Genomic DNA, 24623 nt, shown 5'->3' on the forward strand with positions numbered 1-24623 from the left:
AGGAAATGGAAAGACTTGGAAAAAATTATATTAAGTGAAGTAAGCCAAGCCCAAAGAAACATAGGTCCCATGGTTTCCCTTATTTGCAATATCTGGTATATGTCTGAGTCAAGCAGAAAAGTTCAGATAAGGTGATGTTAGGGAAATGAATCCTAAGATATGTATTCAAATGTTTTTTTTCTTTCATACTATTGTTTCTAACACATTTATAAGCTTATTTCTTTGTTGCTTTGTATGTCCTTCCCCCACAGTATAACCCCTGCTTTCACTGTATTTGATGTTGATATAATTTTTGGAGGGGAAGGGGAAAAACAAATCGTTTAAATAGGGGTACAGGTGGACCCATTGTAACAATGAGATATACAAGTCGTTATGTCGAAAATGAACTTTACAACTTTGGTGGGGGGGCAGAGAGCAGGGAGGATTGGGGGGCAGGGGGAAGATGAGAAGGGATGGGAAGGGGAAACAAAGGAGGAGACTACAATGCTTGATAAGAAATGTACTCATTATCTTGCTCATATAATTGTAACCCCTCTGTACAGTATTATCACAATAAAAAAAAGAAAATATTTCTGTCAGGTTTGAAGATGATATAAACTATTTCCAAGTTGGGAAAGCAGGGGAACCAATGGTGTCAGGGTAGTTTCTGCTTCCAAATCCTTCTCCAGGTGACTTTCTGGTTGGAAGTCACCTGGAGACGTGTAAAGAGCTGGAAAAAACTCATGTGTTCTTGCTGGTGGGACACTTGGAGGATGATACCTGACTCACTGAATAATGAAAGACAACTATGAGCAGGTTCTGCCAACAACAAGGAAAGCCACACAAAGTCAGGAAACAGGTAATTGACAGAGGGCAATGGAGCATGAGAGGGCATTAGGATAGATTTATATGTTTTGAATGTGTAAGTCTGGAGTAGAAATGCATGGCACAGGGGAAGTGGATGATGGCAGTTCTGGATTACTTAGAGGATCCAGGTCATATAAATTAAACGATAAACAAGGCTAGAGATGTCTAGAGACAGTAAAGAAAGTAGAGAACATAATAGCATATAAGTAGAAAATATAAGTAGGACATAATGTCTTGGCTGGTTTCTAGAAGTGGCTTAAAACAAACAAGCAAAACTCCTGTTTTAATGCTTTGTAATAACTATGCTGTGATTTCCTAATTCTTTTTTCAGCATGAAACTGCGTTTTGAATAGAAAAGCCAGTTAAGTTACAACTCTAATTTCTTGAGAATTCAAAAAAGAGCAAAATCAAAACAGAACTTTACAATGGCATTTCTTTGGGAAATTGAAATAAATCTACCTATGGAGTCTTTCTACTTTGGTCTAAAGATACTTAAGAGAAAAATTTTAAGGTATTCACTGTTTGTAGTTATAGAAATTCATAAAGGAAAATACATCCTATTTTTAAAAAGAGTGAACAGATATTTTTTGAAATATATATCTTAAAACAGCCTAGGCTAGTCTCAAACTCTTGATACTCTTTTCTTCACCTCCCAACACTGAGATTGCAGATATGAGCCATTATGCCTGGCTAGACATGCTATCTCATACTCAACAACATTTTAATAGCTCCACAAAGTTTTCTGGTATTAATTTTTAATACTTAGAAGTTATACCAAGAAATATAGTTTGACATTATCAGGAACAAAATATCAATTGCTAAAAATAGGTTCAATTTTACACCATTAGAAGCATGAACTCTTTTGAATTTGAAATCACATAAAACTGGTATGTGAAAGTCAACAACAGGTCATTAATAGATTTTAAGAAGGAAAAATAAACCACGGAAGTTATTTTCCCTCCCCCCCTCCCCCGCAGTACCAGGGCTTGAACCCGGGCTCTTCCCTGACTCGGCTTTCTTCCTCATGAATGACTCTCTACCACTTGAATCACATCTTCAGCTCTTTGTTGTTTTTGATAGTTAATATGGATGTAGTTTCATGGACTTTTTTTTCTTGGGCTGGCTTTAAATTAAAGTCCTCTAAGCATCAGCCATCTAGAATTATACCAGCATCTGGTTAAGCAATAATAATATTTTGACTCTTACTTTCACTAAAAAGCTCAAAAATGTGAACAACAGCATAAACTTTGCTTGTCATCATCTTCAAGTGTTTATAGCAGCCTCGAGTTCCTAAAATGTCACTTGAGGTAGAGAAGGGATTGCATGACGGAAAATGCACAATATTTCAGATGGAACATTGTTCTATGAAAATCCGGTCATCTTCCTTCCTTAAAAGTGACAATCTTTCCTGACATAATTCACCCAGACCCTGTGGAACATGTCTTTCCAAAGGCACCCTCACCTATCAAAGCCAAAGCCATAGGTCTGTGAGAACATGGCATACTCACCACAGGTCTGTGTACATCCCAGAATGCTCTCTCTTGGCTATCGAGGATCTTCCTTTCAATTTTGTCCCTCTTCTTGTCCACTCTGTCAACATCGTAACAATGAAGAGTAAGCAGTGTTAAGTGTAATGCCTTTCTGGACAGACGGCCATAACTTGAACAAATCTTCCAAAAGACTCACAAGGACTCACTTTGCTTGGGCTTCTGCTTGCATAAAAATGAACTCCCACTTCCGGGCAAAGGCTCTCTGCAGCCTGGCCAAGCTCTCCTGGAAAACATCCCACAGGTAAGGACATGCTGGTGCTCATCTCCACTACTCCCTTTTAGCTTACTTATATTTGCATTTGGGAGACAAAGACATCAAGATTTTCTAAAGTACTGAGAAAAATCTGGCTCTCAAGAAGTCACACTCCTTGAATTCAGCTAGTATTCCTTTGTTAATAGTCTTGAAACAGAAAAAATGAAATAGCTATGTAAAAGCAATAACAAATATAACTGACTTTAGAGAATGCAATTACACATCCAGTATGTGTATGAAATTACCTTGAATAAGAAAAGTACTCAGCATTCATGCATTGGATTTTTCTCTCTCTGCTTTACAACAGGAAAACAATCTATTCTAACCACTGATCCATTCTATTTACTTTGGTCATGACAGTCAATGTAAACCCTTGGCATCCTGGTCCACACTTCCCCACACTGCTTTGAATCCAGTAAATCACAATGGAACAACCATTTAAGAAGATTAGAGTTCGTGAGATTAATGTCATCTGCTGGCAATGACCAACCTGAAGGTTTTTGAAAACACCCTTTTACCAGTGTGAGTGGGCTTTAATTCTCACAGTTCCGGTATCACCACTAGAGTGTTTATCTGAAATTCTTACAGTGAAGTCAACTTTAAAGAATAAAAACGCACTTCCCCTTTGTGCATTGAGCTGGCTTATTTAGAACTTCACTGCTTTCAATGTTCATGAAGACAGGATGGAAGCCATGAGGAGGTATATGGTCACTGTACTACATGGAAATCTCACACTGAAGATCCAGGAATATAGAAAAGTAACAGGGTACTTAGAATTGAACTTAGGCTGCACTTCTGTCCATTTCTTTTTATTTCTGTACCTTTCTTTGCTGGAAAGGACTTGGTACTTACAGCTTCATAATCTGCTAGTTCCAATCTTGCCTTGTTTTGCATTGTCCTCTTGCAGAGATAAACAGCTGAAAGAAAAAGAAGTCAATCATTTCTTTTTTGCTTATTAAAATGGAAGCAACACACATACACAGATATACATGTATACTTATGTGTAAATATATACATACACATGCATGTATAATGTACACAACATATGCATATAGGTATATACATAATACACATGTATGCATAGATGCATGTATATGTCTGTGTATATAATTTCATAGCACTATATATCAAGCTAATTTGTCACTCTTATCCCAAGCTGCAATTTTAGATTGTCATCTTTCTCTAGATAAAATGTAACCATTACAAAAGTAAAAACATAGTAGCATTTATGATGTGGAAATTAGACATGCACAGAAATTTCTAACCCTAACTTTATTTCTATTAAGTGCCTGCAAATTTTTAGCATCTCCAACAAATAAGGGTGAAAACTGACCTTCCAATGAAGTATCAAATGAACTTAAAAGTCTAGGAATACAGACAAAATCAATTTGTAAAAGAAAATTATTTGGTCGGATGCCAGTGGCTCACGCCTGTAATCCTAGCTACTCAAGAGGATCACAGTTCAAAGCCAGCCCAGTCAGGAAAAATCTGTGAGACTCTTATCTCCAATAAACCACCAGAAAAGTGGAAGTGCTGCTGTGGCTCAAGTGGTAGAGTGCTCACCTTGAGCTAAAGAGCTGAGAGACAGCACCTGAGCTCAGAGTTCAAGCCCCATGACCAACAAAAAAATAAAAAGAAAGAAGAAAAGAAAGAAAATTATTTGACAGAGGATTCATTTTTGGACTTTCAATTTCTTCTAGAATCTACAGTCAATGGTAAGGGCCTATTAAATAACCCAAGGCTTCTGAGTTTCACGTTGGTTCATTTCCAGGGATTTATTGCCAGTCATTTCCTTTGCCACTAGTAAGAGTTTAGAATCTTTTTCCTGCCTAAAATATGTTATCTCTCTATGCCATTTTCCTGGGGAATCCGTTGTCATGTAAAGTCAATCTTGGCAGTAGGTTTACAGTATGGTGACAGAAGGCTGAGATGGTGGTGATATCAGCATTGTTGTCAAGGAAATTTTCCCCCCATATTTCAGGGTATTCTGGTGACTCTAATATAGTGTCAAGATATTCAGGACCTACTTTCTGGAATATTTTGTCATTTGTTCCCCTACATATGATACTTGAGTTTCACAAATTCAATTATGGATGTTGTATAAAATTTTTGGATGAGGTCCCTCAAATATTACCTTCTGTAAAACTACCTCTGTAGGGATGTCATACACATTTGACCTTTGCACTAAGCTATATCCACCTTAGTTTTGGGTAAGAAAATCTAAATGCTACACAGAAAATCTCAGACCAGTGCAAACACAGTTGCTATTTACTCAAAAGTCTATCTTGTAAAGTTTTTGGTATGAAGGTCAAAGTTGTCAGCAACCAATGTTAACATTACTAGAAATGCGCAGATCTTGGTATATGGTTTCAGAATACAAACATTCTGTGGCTGACTGTAGTAATTTTATTTTTCTACTAATACTAGGAATTTTCACATTTGAACTGCAAAGCCAATATTGGCATGGTGGGTTACTTTTCTAATTGGTCATGGTTTACTCTTAATCTTGAAGGAAATGTAAGAAACCACTGCAAATTGAATAAAACAACTAAAGTTTTCTCACCAGTAGGCACATTGTAATGTATATACAATAGCCCCAAGGGTGTCTCTTCATAACAGAAAGACTGAGTCTTCTTAAATAATGTCTAATTAAACAATTTCAGCTTCCCTGTGGAGTTGTCTGGAATCATGTTTCAGGTATAGCTAAGCCTTTTCATGTGTCTGTCACCTTTAAGTCTTGATCTGCTTTAGTTTAGTTACTTCCTACTTTAGTGATTCTGATCATCCAGCCTTTGCAATAAACCAATTCCCTTTAGGAAACCTATTTGTACCTCCACTAGATAAACTAATTACAGCAGGAAAGGGGTGAGGTTTTATTTTTTTTCCATAAGGATATTCACAAAGAAGTCTTGCATTCTTTGAGTCCTATAAAAGAAATTTAAAAATTCTCTAGGGAACAAAGTGATTGAGTAGACAGACAGTGCTAGTATAAAGCACAGGGACTACGTATACAGTGAATGAAAAAGTGATTCAAACAATTCAATAGGATATTAACAGAAGGGTCTATTCAAACATCAAATCAATTCAAGTGCTATAATCCCCATCCACTAGATTCTTTGGTTTTCTTGTTTTTTTTGTTTTGTTTTGTTTTGTTTTTTTTTAAAGGGAATGATAAAAGTCTGAGTTAGTAAGCTAGAGAAGAATCTGGAACCTGTTAAGGGTGGAATATGATTGTGGGTAGAAATGCTGAAATTTCACAGTATATGGACAAGCACAGCCAAGATTTTTGTTCTTATCAACAGGGAGGACCTCCATTGGGCAAGGTGTAAACAAGGCAGGAAGGCTAAGTATATGTAACAGGGTTCCAATTCCAGGAAATTTACCAACACATCAAAAGACAGAAAAATAAGAGGACTTACACATAGTCAGAAATACATTTCATGCTAATATTTGGGGGTGATTCCCTACTTATTTAGGTGATGGAAGAGCTCAGATAGTACTATGCAGGATTGCAGCCTAAATACAAAGCTTCAACCATTTCTTTTATTTTTCTTTTTTCTTTTTTTGGGTCCGGTCGTGGGGCCTGAACTCTGGGCCTGGGCACTGTCCCTCAGCATTTCAGTTCAAGGCTAGCACTCTACCACTTGAGCCACAGCGCCACTTCCGGCTTTTTTCTTTTTGCTTATGTGATGCTGAGAAATCGAACTCAGGGCCTCGAGCATGCAAGGCAAGCGCTCTACCACTGAGCCACCTTCCCAGCCCCAGCTTCAACCATTTCTAACATAGCTCTTGAATGTTTTCTGTTCTGACAAAATATTGAAATTGTTAATATTAAAGCCCTTTCTAGGGTACTAGTTAAAAATGGTTTCAATTATTGAGGACTTCACCTCAATTCCAAGTATAAATATATTTCTCTTCAGTGATTTTCAGGGAGACTATTTGAGATAATTTTGAACACTTAATGGAGTAAAAGAAAAAGTGATTTAACAAGAGCCTCTGCTACTTAATGAGAAAAAAGTTTGAGGAGTGTGAAGAACTACTCTGCATAACATAGCTGTGTGTAGCAGCAGAATCTGCAGCTTAGCATTTAGATGTAAAAATCAGTTTAGTTTCTAGATCACATCTCATTTGTATAGGAACTGAATAGAAAGTTAATGCTGGGATTAGGTTATTTCTTTGGTTCCCTGTTTGTTTGAAGTAATATGGTCTCATGAAAACACTGATGTCCATGATAAAATATCCAGTCATACACACAGATAAGCAACAAAACCACTCACACTATAACATCTAATTAGGAAAGGGCAAAAATAACTGCGTGCTGGTGACACACATCTGAAGTACAGCTAACTACTCAGGAGGCTGGGATACGAGAATCAAGGTTTGAAGCCAGCCGGGGCAGGAAAAGTCCATTGAAATCTTAACTCTAACCACCAAAAAGCTAGAATGGAGCTGTAGTTCAAGTGGTAGAGCACTAGCATTGAGTAAAACAGCTGCGACAGTACCCAGACCCTAAATTCAAGCCCTAGGATTGGCACCAAATAAATAAATAAGTAAATAAAAAGGAGAAGAGAATAAAGACAAAAAAAACCTGTAACTAATGAAGACTATAATACAAACACTAAGTAAGTGTTTAGAAAATACCCAACTTAAAAACCAGGTAATGCAAAGGAAACATACTCTCATGATGTGACTTTTTGTTTTTTACTCCTTTAATGTTTCTCACAATCTTATTTTTCATCCTTTAATAGTTCCAGGGTACCAAGTTATTTCAATGTCCATCTCAAGTAACCAACTTCAAGCAAATCTCCACATTTTTTCTAAAGCTTAGGTCTTCTACCCTCGCTTGTATATAAGGGAGCTTCTGTCTTCACTGACTCTCTATCCCCTATCAAGAACTGCTAACAGGGCTGCAAAGTCTTTTGGAGCTGGAGGAAAGAAGAAATGAGAAAGAAGAGATCTTCACAATATTTGATTCACTGAAGAGATCTTCATAATATTTGATTTTTTATTTTTCTTGTTTTTATTATAATTTTATTGTAAAGATACTGGTTACAGTTACATGAGTAAGGTAATGCATACTTTGAGCATTGTTACCCCCTCTTTTGTTTTTCCCCAGCCATCCCTTCCCTCCCCACTTCCCCCCCCCAAGTTGTAAAGATCATTTTTAACATAGTGTCTTGTACATCTCATTGATACAATGGGTCAACCTGTATCCTTGTTTTAGCATTATATTATTTCCTTTCCCCTCCTTAAATTAGAAATATGTATATACAAGATGCAGGGCACCAGCATCAAATACAGTGAAGACAGGAGTTATACTGTGGGGGAGGAACATACGAAAGAAACAAAAAAATCACATAGTAATTATAAATGCATTAAAGTGATATAAGTGTCTCTATCATGGGGTTTATTTTACTTAGCACCATCTTATATGGTCATATGTGCATAGTTTTTTACCTTTTCTACTTGTCTGGTAAGATTATCCTAGACATATACTAGTTATTGCAAATAAGGGAAACCTATGGTACCTATGTTTCTTTGGGCCTGGCTTACTTCACTTAGCATAATTTTTTTCCAAGTCTTTCCACTTCCTAACAAATGAGGTAGTGTCCTTCTTCCTGATGGAGGCATAGCATTCCAGTGTGTGTGTGTGTGTGTGTGTGTGTGTGTGTGTGTGTATGTGTGTGTGTGTGTGTGCACGCGTGCCACATTTTCTTGATCCATTCATCTACTGAGGGGCATCTGGGTTGGTTCCATATCTTAGCTATGGAGAAATATGCTGTGATAAACATAGTTGTGCTGGTAGCTTTAGTATGGTCTTGTTTGTGATCATTTGGGTAAATGCCCAAAAGTGGGATTGCTGGGTCATAGGGGAGCTCTATGTGGAGTCTTTTGAGGAACCTCCATACTGCTTTCCAAAGTGGTCGAACAAATTTAATATTTGATTTTAATTACCAAGATAAAAGTTTATATCTGGTAGGTCACTGAAATAGAAAAGTCATTTCACAGAAACCTTGCTTTTACTTTTATTGTTCATTTATTTTGTTTGCTTTTGAAATTAAAGAAAATGAACACATTTGTGTTTCAGAATGTGATGCTTTGATATATATTTGCAACAGAGGGTGGTTAAATCAAATGAATTGCTCTACACATCATCTCACCATCTTCATCCTTACCATTGCTTCATGTTTTTATCATTTTTAAAATAATGATAACATTTAAGATATACTGTTAGTGATTGCAAAATATTACTGTCAGCAGGCTGTACAAAAGATCGCTAGAATGTTCACTTCCTAAATAAACTGTGTAACCTTCAACCAGCATTTTCCTACTCCTTCATTTGGCTTAGCAACTTTCGTTCTCATTCTGTTCCTTTGAGATCAACATTTTTAGATTCTGCTTATATGTGAGATCATGTGGATGTCTGTCCTTCTATGCCTTACTTATTTCAACTACAATAATATCTTCCAGCCTTGCTGATGTTGTTGCAAATGATAAAAATTGAAAATTGTTTAATAGTGCATGGTTCACATGCGGCACTGGTGAACACTTAATTTGATGCTGTTGCATAGATCTGATGAATAATGATGGAATGGTGATGGCGGACAGGATTTCTCCTCAACACAGTGGACTTCATTATTTTGGTTATGTGACCAGTGAAGGGATTAACTATATAGTATGGCTTCTAAGTTCAGTTATTTGAGGAATCTCTATACTGTTTCCATAATGGCTCTACCGATGTACCAACAATGTTCCCTATTCTTCACATCTGTCGACATCTGTCTCTCAAAATTTTCATGAATGACATCCTTACAGGTGTGAGTTGATACTTCATGTGGAGATATATATATATAAAACCTTTGTGTGTCTTTTTTTGAAAAATGTCTGTTCAGGACTTTACCTATTATTCACTGGGCTATTTAGTTTCTTCTTTGGTCTGTTAGTCATGATACTTGCATAGATTTTATATTTTTTATTGTAAAGATTGTACAGAGGGCTTACAGTTACATGAGCAAGATAATGAGCCATTTCCTATCTAGTATTGTTACCTCTTCTTTTGTTTTCCCCTGCATAATTTTTTTTAAGAATGCCTCCCTCCCTGTAAGGGATGACATTTCATTGTGGTGATTGATCAATGCTGTGACCCTTAGACTATGTCCATGTAGCCTCACTCTGTGATGTTATTTGTCCTGCCAACCTCCCCAATAGGATGGCTTTATCTCTTGTAGAGGGGTTAGATAATGGTTAAGAGAAACATTCATGTGTTCTGTATCTTGAGAAAAAGTTACAGATCATGGCCACCTCCTTTTTAACTCTTCCTTCCTCAGCCAGACAGTCTGATGCCTTTCAAAATTCTGTTCCCTGAGTGTTCAGTGCCTGTTGTTGTTCTTTTCCCAAAGGTAAGTAGCTTTTGTTAAACATTCTCATTGGGTATAAGGTCGGGACAGGAACCCTTAGCCCCTTCTAGCAAAACTAGTGAAGGGAATCATTTCCACCACTACTGCAAATTCAGCAGTCAAACCAATGCCTTGCCCTTACTACCCTCATGCATTCCTATGTTCAGTGAACAAAGCCTTCCCTTTTTCATCTGTTCTTAGAGATCCATTCACATTTTGGGCAAGTTTCTATGTTAAAATCACATTGCACACAGCAGAAGAGCAAAGATGTTGGAGTGAGAATAAATTGTTTTGGCAAAAAAGAGAGTAAAAAGGCACTGGTGGAAAGATGGAAAGGAAAAGTCTCCTATAGCATAAATGGATAACTATCTTCATTTAAAAAATAATTCTTCAAATAAAGGTTATTTTGAATGCTAAATGTTGATAGAATTCACTTAAATATTTGAACAGTAATGCAATTACATGAATGAAAAGTCAGGGAATAAAAATTAACTCAGAGAACTTCATTTTTTAAACACTTATGATTCAACAGCAGTTCAATCTTAAGAAAATTAAATTTTGAGGAAAACTATAGTAATGTTATAAAATTTTTATTTATATTTTGATGTATAATTAATAGTGAAGGCTGTGATATTCTTGAGTAGGAATAAGAATTAATTGTTATATGAGCTCATGAGCCTTGATAATACTTATGAAGGCAAGAAAGCTCTACTATGGAAGTTCAACACATGAATCGTGAAAAATCTTTAAACATTCTCTTGGTAGGCCTAGGCCTTCAAGAGAAGGAATTTATTGGGAATATGTTGGAAACAATAGCTGGAACTGTAAGTAGAAAAGAATGAGTTTCTCTCTAGGGAAAAGGAAATGAATGTCACTTCGGAATAATCCTAGCTTGAGACTGTCTTGATACCTCTATTAGAAGGTGTTTACATAATGAGTGTATTTCTTTGCTAGAGCCAAGAGATAGGGGAAGTTGAGGCAGAGTCATGGTGAGTTTGAGACCAGCCTGGGCAACATACAGTGATCTTGTCACGAAACAAGAAAAAATAGGAGACTTTTTTTTTTTTCAAATCTAGGATATAATTTATATTAACAAATTAATCATTCACCTAATGTGCCATATAAGGTTCTAGACATTAATATACAGATTTAAAAAAATTCAAGTCAATGATGTTAGTCTCTTAGTTCCTTGGGTCAAATGGGGAATAGACAAATAAGCAGACTGACAATGATTACTTTTAATTCTTTGGTATACATTCTATAGAAAAGTGGTGTGCAGATCACTTCCATTATATATTATCTCCTTCAACACACACAAAAAGAAAGAAAACACTGATTTTATTATCTTACTAGATGTGAAAAAGACAGTTCAGAGAAGTAAGCTAGGCATGAGGGTACATGCCTGCTTCCCAGGCCAACCTGTCTGAAAATAAAACAGAATGAACCTCACAACTTGGGGGCAGGGGAGGGAAGTAGTTGGGGGTGGGGAGCAGGAGAAAATGAGGGAGGGGTAACACAGTTCAAAACAGGATGTATTCATTACCTTACTTATATAACTGTAACCTCTCTGTATATCACCTTTACAATTAAAAAATAACCAAAAAAAATAGCTCAGAAGGGACAAGGCAGTCCCTGATCAAATAGTGTGAGAAGTTGCTAAAAACTCTAAAGAATCTGAGAAGGTCTTATCTTTTTTTACTTTTGCTTGCTTCTTGCTTGCTTTCTGTGGGAAGGAGTGCCAGTTTTAGAGCTTGATCTCAGGGTCTGGGTACTGTCTTTGAGCTCATTTGCTCAGAGCTAGCATTCTAACTCTTGAGCCACAGATCCACTCTCAGGATTTGGGGTGAATAATTGGAGAGAAGAATCTCATGGAGTTTCCTATACAGGCTGGTTTTGAACTAAAATCCTCATCTCAGCCTCCTGAGTAGGCAGTGCTACAGACCTGAGCCACCAGCTCCCAGCAATCATAATTTTGAGCTAGGTATTACCCTTGGAAGTTGTAGTTTACAGTTCTTATTTCCCATGTTGCTTCTTTATTTAATGATCACATTAGTTAATTAAATCAAAGGATGCATAATGCACCTCATAATTATACGCTAATGGGTCTCTTAGCATATATTTTCTTCCTTCCACATACTTTGCTCCTATTCTTTATTGATGTTCATAAAAATTTTATGTCCATGTAGAATATAAAATGAAATCTAAATATTGTAAATAGCCTACACCATTGGATAATTTTGACAGATTTTTGACATCTTACAATTAAACCAGTAAAATCTCTCCAAAGATGCTAGGTCAAGGCTTATTTTTGAATGTTCACTTGATTATAATTTCAGACTGTAGAAGTAAATGATTAATATTATAATTCCAAATCTACAACCCCATAGGACAAGAATACTCCTCACCAATGGAATTTAGAAACAGCCATCTCTGAATATAGGGTATGGCTGCTCATACCCTATATTGTTTTATTATTATTAATTTGACTATGGATAATTTGTATATTTAAAGCCAAATATTAAGCCATTTGTGCTAACAAATGTAATAAATTATAATAATTGAGACTATTCAGCTAATATATCTTCAATGGGGACCTATTTAAACTGCAAAACCTTGTCCTAAGCACAGTGAATATGAAGGTAACAAAACCTACTCTCTCATTAATGTTTATGCTCCATTCTTATATTGTTATTGTTATTCAAGATATAAAGTCTATGAGCAAAAGCATACCATGTTTTAATTTTTGAGCTTGGCTTATCTTTTTCAGTATAATGGTCTACAGTTCTACACAGTCCCCTATAAATGGCACAATTTCATGTGATATATGGCTGAATAATACTCCTGTATATGTGTGGATGTGTGTGTGTGTGTGTGTGTGTGTGTGTGTGTGTGTGTGTGAGATATCTTTTTATCCATTTTCTGTTCATTGGGCACCTAAGCTGAGTCCATAGCTTGGTTATTACTGTTTTGAGCACAAATATTTTATTGTATGTAGACTTACACTCCTCAGATACATGCCTAGTATTGATTTGGGAATGTCACGTGATAGTTCTATTTTTAATTTTAAGGCACCTTTTACTTACATCATCCACTGTTTCTCCTATATTTTCTGCTGCAATTTCAAAGTTTTCATTCTTATATTACTATTTTTGATCCACTACGAATTGATTTTTATACACAGAATGAAATAGGGGTCTAGTTTCAGTCTCAGTGGATTTTTGCCTGGGATGGCTTTATGCTGTGATTGTCCTGAACTCTAACTCCTAAGTAGTCAAGATTACTGGTGTAAGCCACCAGACCTGGACAAAAAAAAAATATTAAAAAGAAAATCAGACAAATAAAAATATTTGGCTCTGAGATTATCCATTATGGGTTTATAATAAGGTGAAATCATAAAACAGAATGAAATATCTGAACAACTATTATGATATTTATATTTATATAAATAAATATTATATATAATATGTAATTATACAAACTATTAAGCAAAGATCTTTGAGGAGAATTAAGTGACCTTAGTAAAGAATAAAACATCAATGGACAAGATGGAACATGAATTCACTTTGAAAATTTTCTCCCAGGCCTGGGAGAGCTACAAGGTTTTGATCATGCATTTTTGTATGTGTGTTTGCATATTTTTAAGTATGCTTTGCTAAATTTTTAAAAAAATTTTATTATGAAAATACCATACAGAGGAGTTACAATTACATGGACAAGATAATGAGTACATTTCTTATCAAACATTATTGCTTCCTCCTTTGTTCCCCCTTCCTATACCTTCCCATATCCACCCCTATATCTTCCCCTTCCCTCCCCCACCCTAGCCAAAGTTGTAAAGTTCAGTTTTTGACATAACAACTTGTACATCTCATTGCTGCAATGGGTCTAAACGATTTGTTTTTTCCCTTTCCCTCTACAAATTATACCAACATCAAATACAGTGAAAGCAAGGGTTATACCATGGGGAGGGACATACAAAGCAACAAAGAAATCATCTTATAAATATGTTAGAAACAATCACAAGAAAGAAAAAACATTTGAATAATTATCTTGGGTTCATTTCACCTAACATCAACTTATCTGACCTTTTCTGCTTGTCTCAAACATATACTAGTTATGGCAAATAAGGGAAACCATGGGACCTATGTTTCTTTGGGCCTGGCTTACTTCACATAATATAATTTTTTCCAAGTCCTTCTACTAGCCATACAATGGACAAGAGTCTCATATCTAAAATATACCTGGAACTCAAATTAAATTAAAATTAAATCCCCCAACAACAAATTCTCAAAAAAACAACTGCCCAATAAATAAGTGGGCTAAAGACTTAAAGAGAAACTTCTCTGAAGAGGAAAGAAGGATGGCCAATAGACACATGAAGAAATGCTCAACCTCTCTAGCCATAAAAGAAATGCAAATCAAAACAACATTGATATTCCACCTCACTCCAGTTAGAATGGCTATAATCAAGAACTCTAATAACAACAGATGCTGGAGGGGATGTGGACAGAAGGAAACCTTACTGCATTGTTGGGGGGAGTGTAAACTTGTTCAACCACTTTGGAAAGCAGTATGGAGATTCCTCAAAAGACTCCACATAGAGCTCCCCTATGACCCAGCAATCCCACTCTGGGGCATTTACCCAAATGTTCACAAACAAGACCACACTAAAGCTACCAGCACAACTATATTTATTGCAGTACTATTTACCATAGCTAAGATATGGAACCAACCCAGATGCCCCTCAGTAGATGAATGGATCAAGAAAATGTGGTATATATACACAATGGAATTCTATGCCTCCATCACAAAGAATGACATTGCCCCGTTTGTTAGGAAATGGAAAGACTTTAACAAAATTATATTAAGTGAAGCAAGCCAGGCCCAAAGAATCATAGGTCCCATGGTTTCCCTTATTTGCAATAACTAACTATATGTCTGAGTGAAGCAGAAAAGGTCAGATAAGTTGATGCTAGGGAAATGAACCCTAAGATATGTTTTCAAATGTTTTTTTTTTCTTTCATGAGATTGTTTCTAACACATTTATAAGATTATTTCTTTGTTGCATTGTATGTCCCTCCCCCATGGTATAACCCCTGCTTTCACTGTATTTGATGTTGATATAACTTGTGGATGGGAAGGGAAAAAACAAATCGTTTAAATAGGGATACAGGTGGACTCATTGGAACAATGAGATATACAAGTTGTTATGTCGAAAAACGAACTTTACAACTTTGGTGTGTGGGGGGGGGTTTCCGAGGGAGGGAATGGGAAGGGATGGGAAGGGGAAACAAAGGAGGAGGCTACAATGCTTGATAAGAAATGTACACATTATCTTGCCCATGTAATTGTAACCCCTCTGTACAGTATTTTCACAATAAAAAAAGAAATTAAGAAAATTAAAGAAATGAATTAGATTGAGCGACATAGCTGATGATATCATTCAAGATACAGTGAACTCATGAACTGATTTATTGAATGGTAACTCTTTAGTATAACTGTTTAAAGATAATAAAAATATCCTGGCACCTCTGTAATTCTAGCTACTTAGGAGACTGAGATCTGAGGATCTGGATTTGAAGGCAGTGGGGCAGAAAAGTCTGTGAGACCCTTATCTCCAACTAATTACCAAAAAGGCTAGAAGTAGAGCTATGGCTCAAGTGGTAGAGCATTAGCCTTGAGCACAAAATCTCAGGTCACCCCCCCATGCCCTGAGTTCAAGAAGCAAGAGCAGTATACACACAGAAATAGATACTAGAAATATAATGTAAAAGATAAGAATTCTCTCTGTTGTGGGTTAGATGGATAAATGTTTCTATCTCTGCAGACTTCTCACAGATGTCTGCAAAAGTTTTCACCTATTGCCTAACACAGACAATGTCTATAAATTAGCTAAACTACATACCACATAATGTAGAATTGAAGGCAAATGGATAATAGGACCATGACACATGCCAGGCCTACATGTGGTATCAGTTGTTGTAGACTCAAAGCCCCAGTTGGCATGTTAGTTGATTGAATTTTTTTTATCATTCCTGACATAATCACTCTACCAGAGTACATCTGCAAATATATCTTGATTCTCTTATGCTGTGCTCATGTAATGGTTTGAACAAAAGTATGAGAGTTAGGGTCCTGTGCCATATCACCTGCTCCATGTCACAGGTGTCATCAAGGAAATTCTCAATGTGCATGTTCACCACAGTGGCCTGAGAAGCAGATACACCAGTTGGAGACTAGGGTCTCTAGCTAGTGTCTGGTAATATCATGCAAGACTGTGCTAGCCACTTTGGAAACAGCTTGTGGGTTATATCTGGCTTTAACACTATCCCTCTGTCTCTGCCGAGACAGTCTGCATATAACCTAAGCTAACCATGGTTCTCTCCTAGCTCACAAAAATCAAAGATCTGAGAAGTCCTTGCTAGCCTTGCCTTTGGCTTCACCCTGTGAAGAACCCAGACTGAGATAAAGCACCAGAACTCAAAGAATTGCAGTGATCTGGGAGTACAGTATGCTATCACTGTTGCTTTTATCATAATAGTGAGGATCCAGCCAGTACTTCGCAAAGAAAGCAAAAAACAACAGCAGGACATTGGGATGCCTTACAGAGACATTTTTGGCTGAATGAGAAAGTTCTTTTATAAGAATCTAATACCTCAAACTCGGGGGGGGGGGAGAAGCACAGCTTAAGTAAGTCCTATCAAACACACCTTGGTAGAACTTTGACCTAACAAAGCTAGAAATATTTTTAGTATACTTAACGTGAGAAAAGTTGTTGTCATTAAAGAAGAAGATACAGACATTATTCCTGAAGTACAAATTCAAGTATCTTTTTTTATTATTTAACTTCTCAGTGTCTTCTATAGAAGACACTGGCTGGTAATGGAAGCTATGGTGTTGGCTTAGCAAGCTCTTAGAACTCAGCCAAATCATTGAGATGACAAAATTGGATGTTTCAGGTTTTCTCTAGCTCTGCTTTCCCTGGCTGCAAGAAGTCAGAGGTTAACACTGACATTAACAATCTAACTAGCTACATTCATAAAAGTTTTAAACCTGGCTGGTGTCCTCAGGTTGGTAGTTTTGAAATAAAAATAGTACAAATTTCCTTGTTTATTTCAAAAGTAGTTTTCATTTATATGTAAATATTTTCTACCTTCTGTACAGTTCTTTCAGTTTTGAACTTTTGCAAACTATTTTCATTCATCGTATTTTTCTCTGTTAGGGTTTTATTGTTGCTTTTTCATTGCTACCATTTAATTGATTATTTTTACATAAAAGTAAATATATGCTACAAAGTAAAAAAAAATTCCTTTCTGTCAAGACAATGAAGAAACAAAATAATCAAATTTCTTCACTATGCTGAATCCATTATGTGAGTAATCCCATAATAAGATTTTAATTGAAGAAAATATTTTAGCCAAATCACTTGACCTTAAACAAAGTGTTCAAAAAGCCTCCTTAATAAGGTTGCTCACATCCTAGCTACTCAGGAGGCTGAGATCGAAGGATCACAGTTCAAAGCCAGCCTGGATTGTAAAGTCCAATAGATTCTTATCTCCAATTAACCACTAAAAAGGCTAGACAAGGAGCTGTGGCTCAAGAAGTAGAGTGCTAGACTTGAGTCCAAATGCTTAGGGACAATGCCCTGGCCCTGAATTCAAGTCTCAGAACTTACTCGCATGTGCGCGCACACACACACACACACACACACACACACGCACACACATGCACGCACACACACGCACACATACACTCACACACACATGCACACACACATATATATATGCGCACACACACAATAGCCTTAATAAGCAACAATATTTTATATTTTTATCTAGGGAACAATAATTAGGAATTTAGAGAAACACTAAATGAAATAAACATGCTTTTTTTAGTTAATATACTACTGAAATAAATGTGTAGATCTTAAGACTTCATGAACATAAGGAGTTTTGCTTGGACATGGATATCTTTAAGTCTTCTGAGCCCTCATCAACTCCTCCACTACCAGGAATAAGGTCCACCTAAATCAAGACATTTCCAGCACCTTGGATCCAAAATAGCAACCCCTTCCTCTCTCCAGTTGCATTAACCAGATTACCTCTGTGCTGTCATTTGAAAAGGACCCAGTAGATCTGGGTCAACAATTCAGAAGAAAGTGGAAGAACACTTGGCTTACCCAAGGAATTAGGCCTGGCAAACTTGTTAATCTAAACAGAAAAATCCATGAATCTCAAAGCTTGGCCAGCATAGTGGGCCCCTATTCTAGATAGTAAAGTGACCCACAACTACAATTACATCCTTCAATTTTGGTGTAGAGAATTGCAAATCTGAAGGTTACAATTATGACTTGGAGTATAAGAACTGAAATTATGTTTTTATTTTGTATTGTGTTTATAAAGGCCATATACAGAGGGGTTACATAAGTTACATAAGTCAGGTAATGAGTACCTATCTTTTTGGACAATATTACCTGTTCCTTTGCTCTCTCTCCCAGTTTTTTTCCTAAAGTTTTTAAATTAGTTGGATTTAAACTCAGGGCTTCAGGAATATTAGCAGTGTAGTCTTATATGTGACCCTCATATTCACCCCTTTTCATTTTAGTCATTTTTCAATTAGTGTTTAGCTTTTGTACCCATAAACTGTCTGGATCACACCTCACTTTCCTCTTATTTATACTTCCCAGCTTCCATATACCTCCATGACAGGTGCTTGCCACCATGCCCAGCTTTTATTGGTTGAGATGATGTTTTGGGGACTTTCTTCCACCACACTCAGCTTGAAATAGTTACATAATAGGATGTACAGAGGTCTCTAATTCAGACTTTATTAAGAACTTTGTCATGAAGGTCAACAAGTTGCCAATTCTCTCTGCAATGGAAAATTGCAGAGAATTTCCGGGGGGGTTATCTTTATTACTGTTCTTTAGTGTTCTAATTTAACCAACATTTTAGAAGACTGATGTTCATGACTTAAATCGAACAGTAATATTTATAATTGTGTCATCATTATTGATTTCATTGGATAAAACTTTTTTGGTGAATCTCATAAGCAGCATTCTAACAATTTTATAAATGAGCAGTCACACATCACAGTTTACCTACTTCCAATGAATAGAATTTATTGAGATTTTAGGCCCTTTTGTCCTTATTGGTTCATTTTAGTCATTGAGGATAACCCATGCAACACCTTTTTTACAATAATCATAAAATAGTGTTTTTTCTCATATATACTGATTAATAGAGGTTTATGTTCTGCAGATCCTAGCTAGCAAGTTCAAGTTAAGAATCATAGAATGCCTCATATAACAGTGAGAAAAGTGAAATTTTGGGGAGTCAAAGGAATTTAAAATCATACAGCTAAGTGAACAGGTCAAACTAAAGCACTTGCTCTTACGGACTTTTTGTTATTCTTTCCAGTAGACCATGATGCTATAAAAAAGCAATAATAATCTTTAAGGCTTGTTATAGCTCTTCAATCCATTTTAAAGCTGTAGAGAGCATTATACTATAGAAAACGTTTCCACAAAGTTGGAGACTTTCCAAACAAGGTAATTCATCTATCCTGTGTTATAAATATCTGTCCCAAACTGAGCCTTGGAGTTTCACCTCTTAGGGACAAAAGTAAGAAACACAAGTACACAAACATGCAGACACACTAGTATTATAAACAAAATTATGAGATTATTGAACTAACCATAGTCTGTGTTTTCTGGCTCCCAACAATTTGATGGCCAAAAGTAGGGTGTCTGTGGAGCAAAAAGAAGTGGAACTTAGGTTAGACACATAAAAAATTGGGTAGAGTTTCTGGTTTATGAACTGAATCCATCTTTAATAATTATTAAAAGTTTCCTTGTAAATATAACTATATAACTATTCAACTATATATATATATATGTAGTAATCTAGAGACACTGTGAGGTTTTCATCTACATCTTCTTTGCCAACCAATTGCAAACATGCACAGAAACAACTTGGTTAAGCTACAGTTATACATCAATGGGCTTGAAGTTATTCAGTTTGTATCCACAGGGAAGGCTGAAAGCAGAGTATGATTTCCAGCAGGATTCTGCATGCAATACGCTTATATTCAACAAATTGTTCTCTCTACATTATGTAGCACAGACTTGCCTTTGATAGACCAAAATCTCAATGTACCAAATCTTTGTCTGAGATATGACGAATTTATTTGCTTGTCTCCTTTACCTTTGTAATACAACTTTAAGATTAAAACACATCCAGATTAAAACAAGCTCCTACCTTCATAAAGACATTTATTGCTCTACATTTTTAACTGTGCAAGCCAGAAATAATGTCTTAGTTGATGTATTCACAAACAGTAGAGTTCTGTAGAATTCTGATTCTGTAAAATTCTCTAAATCCATTGATGTAAATACAAACAAATAATCAGGTAAGCCCTTGTTAAGAACATCAGCATTTTATATTTTCTAAAAGGACATTTCTAGCCCCACCAGCTAGATCTAGCCTGAGGAGTCATGAGGACACCTGCCTGCTTTTTTCTACTCATGCCAAGAAAGAGGTCTATTGCTGAGCCATGTTCCCAGCCAACTCTGTTTTTCTGACCCTTTTCCCTGGAGTGGCAACTATGGCAGTGACTAGTGGAACACTGGCTGCATACTACAAGAGGGATTAATTGCCTTTGTTAACAGGTCATACAAAATATTTATGTGCAATGTGCAAGGTTAGGGTAATTTCTGATTATTATGATGATGCTACTCTCCAAAAGAATGACTCTTAATGAGTAGAGAATGGTAGCTGACGAGACCTGTTTGCAATTCTGGGAGGGGAAGCTATCCTAATTGTCAGAGATCCACCCAGAGAATCTGACTTACCTTCATTTCTTGGGAATTTTGACAATGTACTAAGAAGAGTGATTCTTTTTTGTAAATTAAGAATGAAATCATAGTGGAATTTAGAAGGAAGAAGGATTGAACTACTAGACAAAGAAAGTATCAAGACTTACATGAGTATCAAGACTCTTGTCACCCAAAACCCCATATGTCTCTCTGGAATCTGGCGTTTGATTAATGTGATTTCTTTGAGATAAAATTGGAGCAAGATTCTAGGAGAGACATGATATCCTTCACTAATATGGGGAGACCTTACTTAGGAAACAATATTTTATTTAGTTTTGTTTTTGTGCTTCTACAGGACTTATCACTCTCACTTGGCTGCCTTTTTTATTTCTTTTCTTAATAAGTTTTTTTTATTTTGAAAATACTGTACAGATGGGTTACAGTTACATGACCAAGGTAATGAGTACATTTCTTATCAAGCATTGTTGCCTCCTCCTTTGCTCACAACTAGTGCTCTCCACTTGAGCCACACCTCCATTATGGAAACAAAATGTTTTGATTTATGAGAATAGATAGTAAAGTAACAAACCTTACAGTTTGTTGACATTTAAAACCTGTCTTTATAGTCCTACTAATCTTTAGGACATTTTAATGCATGAGTGTCTCTGTTTTTCAGTGTTCACTTCCTTAGCTACTATGAAACTCATCCAAAATAGCTCAGTGTTGTTCTGTAACCTCTGGCATGTGAATTGATATGAAGGGAGACATGAAAAACTACTAACTAGAGAATCATGCCAGATCTCAATTCCAACTAGCAAAGAGAAATTAATTAGATAACTGAAAGGTCACAATAAATGAGAAAATCATGCTGTTACATGTACTAAAAATTAAAGACAAATTCACTATGGCTGCCAGCAAAAGTTAGTTATAGTTCTGTTTGTCTCTGACTTACACTGTAAAGATTCCATGAATGCTAAATGATGGCCAGAACAGCCATGATTCACTGCAAACATCATAAACAGAGCATCACGAATTTCCTGTTTTTAACTCATGATATTTGAAAGCCATACAAGGAGTTGAATTTCAGCTGAGTTTAATGAGGACCTTTTAGCTGCCTGGAACCAACATAAAAGTGGAAAGTGAATACAGGGGATGGCAATATGTTTTCTCTTAGTAGTGCCATTTGAGCACAGACTAATCAATGCCATGGTAGACATTACAGTATAAATTCAATTAATCTTGACTTTTCATTTTTATTCTTTTTTTGTTTTAGGATTATATGATTAGTAGATTTACTAAAATATCATATCTAGGTCTAGTTACAGAAGTGGATAGGGATGAATTATTTTGAAAATGCAACAGTGAAGAGGCTCCTTGAAAAATTGAGAACTATTAATCATATATAAATAGCTTATTTGCTAATCACCAATATCTTTTACATATTATAGTGTTAACTTTTTGGACTATACGCTGCTCTCACTTAATAAGAGGTTAGCTAGTTTCAACTATATTGGACAACTCTAACACATTTGACATGGTTTACTGTAACCACCAGACCATTCTGTCTGTGGCTCAGGAGAACACCTTTCTACCCCATCTGCTTGCAATATCCTGTCATCTTTGTGCTCTTACTTCAGTTCTTTGGGTTCCATGTTTTTCTTACTCCTCTCCAAGACTATCTAAGTGGATTGCAGAGTTAAGTTTATGATTATGAATAAAAACTAAACAACAAAAGCTTGTAGTATTTTCAAAACAATATTTGAGCTACTTCTCACTAACATTGCTTGGACCATCCTCAAACTTGTGATCTTTTTGTTCCTACTTCCCAAATAGCTAGAATTTTAGATGCGTTCAATTAGCTAGAATTATAGACAGCAGGTTCAAAATGTTTTTAAATTTAACAAGTTAAGTAATTGCAAGTGCTTGAATATTAAGGTCAACATTAGCCTTTCAAGAGATTGTTGTGTTTTCCGTCATTCACTAAAAAAAAAAAAAAAAAAAAAACTCTGATCCCAGGAATTAAATTGCCCTAAAGAACTGGGACTGTGACTGGGTAAGGAAGTCAATGATCTCTGAGAGGAATTTTTTAAAGTATATAATCTATTTTATCTTCCTGCAAGGTTTATTAAATCAAACTGCTACTCAGTCACTTATTTATAGAATGGTTAATAATACTCAGAACAAATGAGAAAAATCCTCCAACTTCTGAAAGTGGACAATGGAAAGAACTCTCCAGAAAAACAAAGTATCATTAATAAGTTACAGTTTAAAAATCAGAGTTATCATTTTTGTGCCAAGATGAGATGGAACCAGGGTTGCGTGCATGCTACCATTGAGATATCTATTCAGTCCTGAACAATGACATTCTATGTGCCTTAATTTTCTAGGTTGGAATCCACTAATTATTTTTGCATGAACTACCACTTCTAATAAAATATCAGATAAACTTAAAGGAAATCATTGTGAACCAAGCATCAATTGTATAAGGAGTAACTAAAATTAGTCATCAATCACCTCCTAACAGAATAATTGTCTCTGTCACATTTGGAAATGATATAGACTGACTCTTGCCAGTTGGCACAATTTTTAAGGTGTTATGTATGTCTTGGGTTAGTGTAACCATTCTATGTGTTCATGTCAGTTTTCATAGACAGATAGCAGGGCTAGCATCAGACATTGGCAAGACGGAGTTTGCATAAATGTTTAAATTCTACCCTAGAATTTCAAACATTCCCTTGAAAATTTCCTGGGACTGACGATGGTTCTGGTTCACAGGCAAAGGCCAGTGTATAATATTAAGTTACATGGTTCAATTTATTACCAGTTCCATACAACTTAGAAATGAAGACTCTTCCATCGTCCTGAATTCCAGTAAGTCTGTTACTGAAATTTCCTTAGGTTTTCCATATAAAATATAACCACAACCATTATTCAGTTCATCTGTCACAAATCACCACCTCTTTACACCTTCTCATTGTTCTCTTCATTCATTATTTTTTGTGTCTTAATTCTAACAGAAACCAGAGTCTAACTAATCTAAGTAAAATAACACACACTTTTTTTTAAAGTTCTGTAAAAATAAAAGAATAACCAACAAAAGGGAAATGTCTAGTTTATCATGAAAGAACATTTTTATTCCAACTTACTTGAAACCGGTAGAAGGTACCATCATCCTTAAGTGTGAGGACATGATCTGAGATGGGGAAGAAGTAGCCGTGGGCAGCCATTAATGTTCCCAAATGAAGCGCCTCCACTGTTTCATGAAAACAAAGAAAAAATGAAAAGAACACAGAAATGCTTTTTACATTGATTTATTTTAAACTGGATTCATACAGCTATACAATTTCATCTGACTCTCTTTGAGTATGCTCTTTTGTCCACGTTCTTCCTGACCTTGGAGTTCATCACTTTCAGTTCTTGTTTCAACAGGTTCTGAGTTAGGTGCGGTTCTCCCTAACCACCAGCCCAGGAGATCTGGTCATGGGTGGACCAATGGCACCAGAAGACCCTAGACATTTTCAAAATCTGACCCTTTCATCTTATAGATGGGATATATGTTTGCCCTGTTTTGACGCTCAACCTCAAACAACTGCATTTGCCATTGATGTGAACTTTGAACTTTAACATGTTTTCACTTTCATCACTGTCTTCCATGACCACGGATACCTAACACTCTCTGGCAGCTTTTCTAATGATTTAACATTCCCTAGGCCATTTATGCTATGGTGTAAGCCTTTACTCCTGAAATGGTACAAGGTGGT

The 24623-nt window shown here is 36.1% G+C and overlaps 1 protein-coding gene across 5 annotated transcripts in view; it reads right to left on the reverse strand.

The window, feature by feature from the left end:
* Rgs7 (regulator of G-protein signaling 7) overlaps positions 1-24623 on the reverse strand; it is a 445190-nt gene that overhangs the window by 82449 nt on the left and 338118 nt on the right. For 4 of the 5 annotated variants that reach the window (XM_013021753.1, XM_013021752.1, XM_013021751.1 and 1 more), the window contains exons 5-9: positions 24009-24115; positions 19743-19794; positions 3502-3566; positions 2543-2619; positions 2355-2436 (exon numbers count right to left, since the gene is read on the reverse strand). In XM_013021753.1, coding sequence (XP_012877207.1) covers positions 2355-2436; positions 2543-2619; positions 3502-3566; positions 19743-19794; positions 24009-24115 — 383 coding nt within the window. The remainder of the gene's footprint in view (positions 1-2354; positions 2437-2542; positions 2620-3501; positions 3567-19742; positions 19795-24008; positions 24116-24623) is intronic. The other variant, XM_013021755.1, reaches the window with a different exon arrangement.

The sequence above is a fragment of the Dipodomys ordii genome, unplaced genomic scaffold, assembly GCF_000151885.1.
Source record: "Dipodomys ordii isolate 6190 unplaced genomic scaffold, Dord_2.0 Scaffold57, whole genome shotgun sequence".
NCBI lineage: Eukaryota > Metazoa > Chordata > Mammalia > Rodentia > Heteromyidae > Dipodomys > Dipodomys ordii.